The following is a 12,070-nucleotide window of genomic DNA, read 5'->3' on the forward strand; positions in this document are numbered from 1 at the left end:
TTAACGGTATAGACTAAAGCGTTGAAACAACATCATTTACAGAAAGAAAAATATTTAAACAGGAAAATTTGGAAAAATACAAAATAATTTTAGTCAGTGAAAAAATCAGTGAAATATTCGTCTATAAATAGCAAATACATTAGTTTTCAGACAGATTTACTGGTAGATTGGAAAACAGGAATAAGTAGAGATCGATCGATTAATTCATAAACAAAAGAATTATTATAATAATAACCCATAGGCTGATCAAATATAAGCTGATCAACGGGCAATCAGACTTATCTTGATTTATTATCAACACATTTTGCATTTGTACTATTCCACAGCTTCAAGTGTCATATAAAAATGTTAGTGTTTCTGGTAGTCTACTTTCTTCCGCCATTGTAATCAAACCAATCAACCAAGTCCTAATTGTTAAATATTTTATTTAGGAAAAGGTTCAAGGTTACTAACAGTCGTGTTGTTTTTATCTGCTCAATAAAAGAGAGAAAAACATTCCAATTTTCTTAAAAGATCTAAGTAGATCTTTTTGATATAGGTACTTTTATAAAACATATCTTTTAAGAGTCCTTATTATAATTGATTAAAGCTGTTGATTACTTTTCATTCTTTATTGTGACTACTACTATTACTCCTATTACTACTACTACTACTACGACTACTACTACTGCTACTAGTACTACTACTACTACTACTACTACTACTACTACTACTACTTCTACTACTTCTACTACTACTACTACTACTACTACTATTACTACTATTACTGCTACTATAGCTACTACTAACAACTCACCACAGCACGAAGCTTCCTGAGACCAAAACAGCTAGGCACGCCCCTCATCCTTCCCAATCTATTCAATACCTCCCTCTTTATATCTTTCCAAGAAGTCTCCATTCCCTTTAAATCTTATCTTACGATATTCTACCACCCCAATCGACGACGACCTGCTTTTTGCTTAGCCCTTAGATGGTTAATTGATAAAGACAATCTTTGGCAATCTGTCAACCTTCATTCGCAAAACATGCCCAAGTCATCTAAACCTTTCTCTCATTATAGCCCTAGAAAGTGGTATTGAAGCACCATTTTCGTGGGCCTACAGTTTGTAATACGGTCAATCAGTCGCATACCCAAAGCAATCCCTCTCAATTTATTAACATACCAGTACAATATTTTACTATTATGCCGTCTAGATGCATCTTCCAGATTTTCAGAAATTTTATTCATGACTTCCACTTCAAACTTTCTTAGTTCATATTTTAATGGTCTCTCCACTTTCTTCACATTCTTTTTATTTTCATATGATCTATTTCTCAGACACTTCTTGTACAAGCCCTTACTCCACTCTATCAAACATAAACATTATTCACTAATATTTCTAGCTGCTCTCCTAACTATCTTCCCTATTACGTTTTAAACTCCCCAGTTTAGTCTCAATTGTTCCTGTAAAGTTTCTCTCAAATTGTCTTCCTGGAGTCCACCAATGTCTTAGCTTTCCGGAAGGTAGTTACCTTCCTAGATTTCAGCTATAAATAAACCCTAGACACTAGAAGATGGTGATTACTTTCATCAATAACAGCACTGCTATATACCCTCATATCTTGAATTGATCATGCCAGTCTTTTGTTTACAATTAAATAAAAAAAAACAAGTTTTTTAAACTGAAAGTAAGGAGCGAGATTAAAACTTAAAACGAACAAACATTATTCCGTATATGGAAGGGGCTGCCCCTCCTCGACGCTCCGCTCTTCACGCTAAAGTTTTTTATTGTTTTAAAAAATAAAGTTGTGAGACAGAGTCAATCTTTAGCGTAATGTGCGCGGCGTTGAGGAGGGGACACCCCCTTTCATATACGGAATAATTTCTGTTCGTTTTGAGTTTTAATGTCGCTCCTTACTTTCAGTTTAGAAAACTTGATTTTTTTTATTTAATTTCTGATCGTTTTTTAGTTAATGCAGCTTTTATTTTGGCTCGCCGTCATTGAATAAGTAAACAAAAGTGACATAAAATTTTTAATTTTCTTTTACTAAACGGCTGTCTCTAAATTTGGTTCTGATGTAATTTACAAATTAAATTTACCCTAGTCAACACCTTGCTCTTTAAGCTAAAGTTTGAATTTTGTTCCAATTCTTTAAAAATGACCCCTTAATCACAAAGGCCGTTAATTAGAATAAATAGCTCTTATGAAAGTACTAAAAAAAACTTTGGCTTAAAGAGCGAGGCATTGACTAGAAGGTGAACCCAATCATATAGCTAATATTTTTTGTTCGTTTTAAGTTTTGATGTTGCTCCTTTCAGTTGAAAAACTTGTTTTTTTGTATTTAATTTCTGATTTTTTTTCAATAATGATGGGAAATCCAGCGCCCCTTTCATAGCAATGTCCCTTCCCCCATGAAAACTCCCTTCATGAAAAGATCCTCCCATATAACCCCCGACCCCCCCCCCTACCAGAAAAAATTCCCCCTGAAAACGTCTGTATACTTCCCAATAACCAATGCTATATGTTAACATTGGGTTAAGTTCATAACTTTCAGCCCTCCCCCTGGGGGCTTCGAGGGATTAAGTCATCCTAAAAGACATAGTTATAATATTTTCGGCCATGCTGAACAAAATGGCTATCTCAAAATTTTGATCGGGTGACTTTGGGAAAAAATGAGCGTGGGAGGGGGCCTAGTTGCCCTCCATTTTTTTGGTCACTTAAAAAGGGCACTAGAACTTTTAATTTCCGTTCCAATGAGCCCTATCATGATATTCTACGCCCACGTGGTCGATACGAATACCCCTGGGAAAAAAAAAAAAAAAAAAAATAAACACCAATGCTTTATCTTTATTATGGCAAAAAATAAAAGAATACAGAATCTTGCAGATAGGAGCTTGAAACTTCTATAGTACGGTTCTCTCTTACGCTGAATATGATGGTGTAATTTTGATTAAGGTTCTATAACTCTTAGGGGGTCTTTCTCCCTTTTTTCGAAAATCAGCCAAAGTTTCTCAGACGCGTAACTTCTGATGAGTAAAATTAAACTTGATGAAACTTATATATTTGAAATCAGAATTAAAATCTGATTCTTTTGATGTATCTAGTGGTATCAAAATTCCATTTTATAGAGTTTCGGTTACCATTGAGCCGGGTCGCTCCTTACTTACAGTTCGTTACCACGAACTGTTTGATAACATAATCAAGAAGGTTAGCTGTCTTACCATTACGTGAATAATATTTTAACTTTTGGGCCATTCTATGACCAAATACTGTATTGGTCAGGGGCAGATCCAGGTTTTTTTAGGGGGGCGCAAAATAGGTTGATCCGATAAACTTTCGTTAGGAACAAGTTTAGTTGACGCAATATTGCGTTAATTAAGTAGATTACACTCCTTTAGACCGTCAGGGGTGATCCAGGATTTTTTTAGGGGGGGGGGGCGCAAAATAGGTTGATCCGATAAACTTTCGTTAGGAGTAAGTTTAATTAACGCAATATTGCGTTAATTAAGTAAATTACACTCCTTTAGACTTAACGACGTTAAAACTTAAAACGAACAGAAATTATTCCGTATATGAAAGGGGCTGTCCCCTCCTCAACGCCTCGTTTTTACGCTAAAGTTTTTTATTGTTTAAAAGAAATAAGAGTTGTGAGAAAGTCTAACTTTAGCGTAAAGAGTGAGGCATTGAGGAGGGGACAGCCCCTTTCATATACGGAATACTCCTATTACTACTACTACTACTACGACTACTACTACTACTACTGCTACTAATACTACTACTACTACTACTACTACTACTACTACTAATACTACTACTACTTCTGCTACTACTACTACTACTACTACTACTACTACTACTATTACTACTACTACTACTACTATAGCAACTACTAACAACTCACCACAGGACGAAGCTTCCTGAGACCAACACAGCTAGGCACGCCCCTCCTCCTTACCAATCTATTCAATACCTCCCTCTTTATATCTTTCCAAGAAGTTCCCATTCCCTTTAAATCTTATCTTACGATATTCTACCACCCCAATCGACGACGACCTGCTTTTTGCTTAGCCCTTAGATGGTTAATTGAAAAAGACAATCTTTGGCAATCTGTCAACCTTCATCTGCAAAACATGCCCATGCCATCTAAACCTTTCTCTCATTATAGCCCTAGAAAGTGGTGTTGAAGCACCATTTTCGTGGGCCTACAGTTTGAAATACGGTCAATCAGTCGCGTACCCAAAGCAAACCCTTTCAATTTATTAAGATACCAGTACAATATTTTACTATTATGCCGTCTAGATGCATCTTCCAGATTTTCAGAAATTTTATTCATGACTTCCACTTCAAACTTTCTTAGTTCATATTTTAATGGTCTCTCCACTTTCTTCACATTCTTTTTATTTTCATATGATCTATTTCTCAGACACTTCTTGTACAAGCCCTTCCTCCACTCTATCAAACATAAACATTATTCACTAATATTTCTAGCTGCTCTCCGAACTATTTTCCCTATTACGTTTTAAGCTCCCCAGTTTAGTCTCAATTGTTCCTGTAAAGTTTCTCTCAAATTGTCTTCCTGGAGTCCGCCAATGTATTAGCTTTCCGGTAGGTAGTTACCTTCCTAGATTTCAGCTATAAATAAACCCTAGACACTAGTCGAGGGTGATCTTTACTTTCAACATCAATAACAGCACTGCTATATACCCTCAGATCTTGAATTGATCCTTCCAGTCTTTTGTTTACAATAACATAATCAAGAAGGTTAGCTGTCTTACCATTATGTGAATAATACGTATATTAACTTTTGGGCCATTCTATGACCAAATACTGTATTGGTCATGGGTAGCTCCAGGATTTTTTTTAGGGGGGAAATAGGTTGATCCGATAAACTTTCGTTAGGAGCAAGTTTAACTAACGCAATATTGCGTTAATTAAGTAAATTACACTCCTTTAGACTACCTTAGGGGGGGGGCGCCCCCTCACCCCTCCCCTGGATCAGCCACTGGTATTGGTTATAACTAGATTGTTATACCTACAAAATTGCAGCAGTCTATAGCGGTTACTGTTTTCTTTTCATACACCAAATTTACCTAGGCTAGGTTTCCATTTATCCCTATTTATACCAACCAGGGTGTTAAAATTTCCTAATAAAAACACGATATTTCTGAAAGGGACCTTGTCAATTTGTTTCTGTAGCTGTAAGTTAGACTAAATCAATCTTATCTAATGAGACAAGTTGGCATCATGAAAGGGAAAAATGCAATTACTATTCCTTCATGTAGCTATTAAATTTATAAAATGGTTGTGACTTTGCCAATTTGATCATTAAAAGTTGAGAAACAGATTAAAACTTGATAAAACAGAAAAAAAAAACCACAGAAAGAACAAAGAGGTTTACTTAAAAAAAAAATTACAAATAGATAGCTTACCCTACTTTCCATCTAAAGGCAACTGTCCTTATTCCTTGTTTACAATTCCTAACAAATTCTCTTATTCTTACAATCACTTTGTTAGTCCTTGTGCTAACTGAAGATGACTGTCTCCTGAAACTACTTCTCTTTCTGGAAAGTCTGCGTCTGCTGCCCCTTGCTGATCTAGAAAAAGCCGCACTCCCTCTATCACCAGAGGACCTGGATCTTAAACTGTCACTTTTTTGCTTATTAATTTTTGTTATGTTTGACGGAATTATAATTTCTTCAGCTATATAATCCTCACGAAAGCTTGGAGTCTTTGTAATGCTAGATCGGCCAGACATCGTTCTTTGAACTTTTAAATGATCTTTAGCATCTGGATCTGATGTGGATGACCTCACGGATGACTGACGTTTTAGAATCGGTGATGGTCTTCTTTCCATTTCAAAACTTATTTGAGGAACGATTAGCTGAAAATTCTCCACTGGAAAGCTTGAATGCCGTTTGTTGCTTCTTCTCGAAGAGTTCCGAGTCCTTATCGATCCGTTTGGCGTAGCTGATTGGACAATTATCTCACGAACTCCCTTTTCGCCTGCCACAGACTCTTTATCAAACACACTATCAGCGATGGATATTCGACTATCAGTTTCTCGAAAGGAAGCTATACCAGCAACTATTGAATCAGCTAGTGCTACATCAGCTCCAGTAATGGTGTCGTCACTTGAAATACTGTGTCTATCAGAAGGAAGTAGATCTGTTTTCTCATCCTCTTCGTTAACAGCTGAGATTTCGTCATCCCATAGTCCCATTGCTTTTAGGATAAGCCTGAAATTATAATGCTATTATGTATCGCTTAGGATTTAATTAAGCTATATATTATACTATTAGGACAAAGATTAACCTTATTGAGCATTTAGTTATTTTTAGTTTGCTTGCAGATATAGGAAATAATTAAGACTAAGCAGGCTTCCAGAAAGTTTTCGTAAGAGATTGCATCGTCACTGCCAAAAGCATTATTGCAAAAATCATCACTCTTATCCAGTCATCGATCAAATAGAACATAAAGTTGTTTCTTTAAACACTCACCGCAAGATGTTTAACCGTTATATCTATCGTCAAAGAATTGTTACTGTTTTATCGGTCTTTATAAAGTTTCAAAAGTTTTGAAGAAAGTTTTTTCCTCTCGTCTGGCAAAGTGTCACTTTTTTTGCAATAGTAAACAAGCTCATTATTTTAAAGAAACAAAATTAATTGACTCTACCCTCCTTTGCCAGTCCTATGAAGGATTTCGTTTCCCCACAAATCCAATTAATTGAAAATATACCTCTTAGAACTTAAAACGATAATCACACTCTTTCTAATCACATTTTGTCTACAAACACAAACATAACAGGGATTATGTTAACGATTAAGTTAAAAGTAATTTTTTTAAACGAATGTATAGATCAACGTTGAAAATAAGCAATCAGAAATTATCTCCATCTCCATAAGTCCTCACTCTTTGTGTTCTAGTTTAACTTGTGTTTTAACGCAGGTGTGATTACTTTAAGATGACGACTGGGCTATGGGAGGGAATTTAGTGGTAGGGAGAGCAATCATATGTACACCATTATCTGCTTATTGTATGTTTTCACGTCACTCTTTACTTTCATTTAGAAAATTAAATTAATCTCTTCTTTTTTATTATTATTAAATTCAGGTTTATCCTAAATACTATGTTGGCTACCAGCTCCATCAACCACGCTCTTTATGCTAAAGTTTCATTTTTTTTATAACAATACTTGTTAAATTATAATGACGTTGGTTCTAGGCGAAGGGGAGGTCGGTGTTAATTTACTAAATGTTAACAATAATAATTATTGTGATACCTTCTTTAAAACATTTACCTCAAGTAGTCTTCTTCCCACAATCCTTTTGCCTACTAGAGTTGATCCTATGAGGTCTACAACTATTGTAATTGATAACGTTTTTGTATCCACTTCCCTGGGAAACCACCTGTCCTCCAAAATAATATTCTCTGGCCTGTCAGACCACTTTCCAATATATTGCTCCCTACCACCTACTCAAACCTCTAGAACTAATCCCCTACGTCTAATAAAATATATAAGACTGTGAATATGAACCGGTTCACCCATCGTTTGAAATCCTTTGACTGGGCCAAGGTTTTGGTTAGTCAGGATGTTAATTCAGCCACAAATGGTTTTACACAGGGACTCAGAGATCATATCAGTCCATCCTTTTTAGTCCGTAAATAAAACCGAAAAACTATCCAAATACGCCCCTGGAAGTCCAATTGCCTGATTATCTTTTCATACCGCAAAAATAACCATATAAGTTAGCTTGCAAAACCAGTAGCGTTATTAACGAACTGATTATAAAACATACACAAACTTATATACCGAACTTGTCCGGGAAGCAAAAAAATTATTATTATTTAAAAATCTCTCACTGCAAAGGGGACTTGCAAAAAATTTCCACAATAAATGAAATTCTTAAAAAAAAGGAATTCAAGATCTATACCTTTAAACCTTGAAGACATCAGTGGCATATTAATTGACATAATTTCAGTACTGGATGCTTTTAATAAATATTTCACTAATATTCCGCATGCTAACTCCTGATCCCCCTCCCAGTCAGTAAACCCTAGCAAGAATCCCAGACCCATGTTTTTCTCCCCAACTGGTAGTAAAGAGTTGCTTCAAGTTATCGAACCTCTCAAATGGTAGTACACCTACTTCTTTGGCATAAGTAATATGCCTGTTAGGACCGTATCTTCCTATGATGTTTGTGAACCCATTGTGCACATAGCAAACCTGTCTATGACCAATGGAGTCTTCCCAGAAATACTTAAATCAGAAATTGTTATCCCGATTCATAAAAAGGGCGATCCTTCTGATATAAGTAGTTATCGTCCAATCTCACTTCGCCCAGTTATATCTAAAGTGCTCGAGAGAATTATCTTGCGACGTCTTTCTCCCTTTTTAGTTGGGATTCATCCTTCAGATTCGTTGATTTCTCCTCATCAATATGCCTTCCGTTCCAAATTTTCAACTGAATTTTGAAACTGTAGCTTTCCTGATATCTGTACAAAAAGACAGATACTGCCAATAATTGGCAGTAAACTGAAAAAAATAAATAGTGACTGAATGATTTAAAACTATGCAAGAATAAAACCATAGCATCTAGAATTTAAATGGTAATTGAAACGAAATTTACATATCATTAAACAGCTGAAAATTTAAGCTATGCGTTAATAAGCTTACCATTAAACTATTTCAAGATAAACTGTTCAAATTGTTAGTTTATTTACTTATCAACAGGAAAATATCATAAGCAGCACAGTAGCGCTGCCTAAGTAAAGAGCGATGTAGGCACAATGTATTATTTATTTTTTATTAATTTTTTTGGGGGGAGGGGGGGCTTTTTTGGTTTTAGACCAGGGCACTTCCTATCGAAGGAGATTTTGGCCATTTTTGCCATTTTGTTACAAATGGTCGAAAAATCATATAACAATGTCTTTAGGGTAGACACAATCCCCAGAGCCCATGGGCAAGAGTTGTAAGTTATGCCCACGAATATAAAGTTTTTATGGAACGGGTAGTTACATAAACTTTGGATCGGATGGCGCTCATTCGATTGGAAGTCGGAAGTCTTAGTGCCCTTTTTAACAGTCAAAAATGAATGGAGGGACATAAGCACCCCCCCCCCTAGACTACCATTCCCCAAAACATATCGGATCGATATTTTAGGAGAGCCATTTTGATCAGCATTGTTGATAGGTCCAGTATTGAGTATGTCAACCTCCCCACAGTCCTAAGGAAAAGGGCTGTAAATTAGGAAATTCGTTCATTCTTTACACATAATATATCACGTGAGCCTTTCAGAGAATTTTGAGGGGAGTGTTGAACTAAATCAAAATACCTTATGTGTATACGGATTGTCAAAAGGGTACAACACAGGAACAACTGAGTATACTAATATGGAAAATTCAGGATATAATAAGGGAGATGACCAAAAAGGCAATATTTGCATGCTACCAATACTACTACAACTATCGCCACTACTACTACCACACTACTCAATTTACAGTATTAAAGGAAATTTTGAACTACATCAAAAGACGCTATGTGCATGCGCATTGTCAAAATAGTTTATCTCGAGAATTAATTTGGGTATTAAGTTGAAACTTTCAGAGAATACTGAAAGGGGAAGATCATCACGCCAAAAGGCAATATGTGCACACTTCTGCTAATACAGTTGTTACTGCTACATTTACTACCACTACTACTACTTCTATTGCAACTATTTGTAGGGCTAAGAGCAATGAGATGAAAATTTCAAAATATATGAACTTACAGGTTATCAAAAGGACATATCGGCAATGTCATAGCAATGGCTAATTGTATTAAGTTGAAACTTTCAGGACTTGATGAGGGACATGTTCAACTGACAAAAAGGCAATAATTTAATGCTACTGCTGTTAGTAGTACTACCACTATACAATACTACTACTACTACTATGAATACTAATAATGTGACTACTATTACAAATATGCCTAAGGGCATGAGGGTGACATTTTCAAGAAATTTTAAGGTGGGAAGATAAACTGAATCAGAACACGCCCTCTGTATGCAGGCTGTCAAAAGGGTGTAAAGAAATTATCTTAGGAACAGTTTGATGTGTGAAGTTGTTAGGGATGTTGAACTAACTAAAAGAAAATATTTGAATCCTAATGTAACTGCTTCTACTCATACTACTGTTATTGTTACTATTCTATTACTATTACTACCACTAAAACTTAGGCTACTACAATTAATTCAACAGCTACTACTACTACTACTGCTCTCAAGACTAAGGATGTTAAGGCAAAAAATTTGGGATATATAGAAACCGTATGGAACTAAATCGAAACACACTTTGCACATAGGCTACATGTTGTCAAGCGGACGCATCAGAAATGCTTCAGGAATGGTTGATGGTATGTATTAAGATGAAACTTTCAGCGTGTGTAGAAGGGGATGTTGAAGAAACCAAAGGTGCTATGCGCATATCGGTATTGAGGTGAACATTTTAAGGAATATTTAGTCAGATGTTTAAATAATTAAAAAAAAAAAAACAATGAGCATGTGGACTTTCAAAAAGGTGAAAAATCTGAAAAACGACTTGTAAAAATAATTTAAACATTTAAGTAGTTGAAAGTTCTGGAAATTAGGTCTTTGAGGATGACCCCCCCCCCACAGACCTAAGAGAAAGGGTTGTAAGCTATGCCCTGAGGGCAAATACATTTTTTATAGAAAGTGTTGTCGTAGAAACTTTAAAAAGGGCTCATTAGATTGGGAATTGAAATATCTAGTGCTCTTTTTAATAGTCGAAAGTGATTGGAAGAGAACTAATACCCCTTCCACGCCAACCATTTCGCCAAAAATATCAAATCAAAGTTTTGAGATAGCAATTTTGTTCAATACAGTTGAAAGTTCTGGAAATTATATGTTTGAGCAGGACGCTCCCCGCACAGGCTTCAGGGCAAGGGTTATAAGTTACGAAAGTGACTTAAGTTGAAAGTGATAGGAGGGCAACTAACCTCCCTCTCACGCCCACCGTTTTCCCAAACAAATTCAATCATAATTTTGATACAGCCATTTTGTTCAACGTAGTTGAAAGTTCTGAAAATTAGGTCTTTGAAGATGACAACTCCCCCCCCCCAAAGCCCTCAGGGACAGGGGTGTAAGGTATGCCCTGGGGGCATATAATATTTTTTTAGAAAGCGTTGTCGTAAAAACTTCAAAAAGGGTTCATTAGATTGGAAATTGAAATATCTAGTGCCGTTTTTAATAGTCGAAAGTGATTGAAGGTAACTAACACCCCTTCCACGCCAAACATTTCCCCAAACACGTCAAATCAAAGTTTTGAGATCGAAATTTTTTTCAACGCAGTTGAAAGTTCTGGAAATTATATCTATGAGCAGGACGCTCCCCCCACAGTCTTCAGGGCAAGGGTTATAAGTTATGCCCTGGGGGCATATAAGGTCTTTTATTGAAATCTTTGTCGTAGAAACTTGAAAAAGGGTTCATTCGATTGGAAATTCAAAGGGCTAGTGCCCTACTAATAGTCAAAAGTCATTGGAGGGCAACTAACCCCCTCCCACGCCCATCTTTTCCCCAAAGACATCCAATCAAAATTTTTAGATAGCCATTTTTTTTCAACGTAGTTGAAAGTTTTGGAAATTATATCTTTGAGGATGACAACCACCCCCCCCCCCACAGCCCTCAGGGCATTGGTTGTAATTTGTGCCCTGGGGGCAAATAAGGTTTTATAGAAAGCGTTGTCGTAGAAACTTCAAAAAGGGCTCATTCAATTGGAAATTGAAATGGCTAGTGTACATTTTAATACTTGAAAACTATTGCAGGGCCACTAGCCCCCTCTCACGCTCACCATTTCCCCGAACAGATACAATCAAAATTTTGAGATAACCATTTTTTTCAACGTAGTTGAAAGTTCTAGAAATTATGTTTTTGAGGATGACAGCCCCCCACAACCTTCAGGACAAGGGTTGTAAGTTCTGTCTCGGGGGCATATAAGGTCTCTATAGAAAGCAATGTTGTAAAAAGTTTAAAAAGGGCTCATTCAATTGGAAATTAAAAGGGCTAGTGCCCTTTTGAAAAGTCGAAACTGATTGA

General features: G+C 36.1%; 1 protein-coding gene across 2 annotated transcripts in view; it reads right to left on the minus strand.

The window, feature by feature from the left end:
• The window catches only part of LOC148946099 (piezo-type mechanosensitive ion channel component-like), a 277,609-nt gene that overhangs the window by 82,120 nt on the left and 183,419 nt on the right, over nt 1-12,070 (minus strand). For both annotated transcript variants that reach the window (XM_089097773.1, XM_089097772.1), the window contains one exon: nt 5,411-6,217. In XM_089097773.1, coding sequence (XP_088953899.1) covers nt 5,411-6,217 — 807 coding nt within the window. The remainder of the gene's footprint in view (nt 1-5,410; nt 6,218-12,070) is intronic.

The sequence above is a fragment of the Artemia sp. Qi Xiang Cuo genome, chromosome 12 (genome assembly GCF_049724085.1).
Source record: "Artemia sp. Qi Xiang Cuo chromosome 12, ASM4972408v1, whole genome shotgun sequence".
Classification (NCBI taxonomy): Eukaryota; Metazoa; Arthropoda; class Branchiopoda; order Anostraca; family Artemiidae; genus Artemia; species Artemia sp. Qi Xiang Cuo.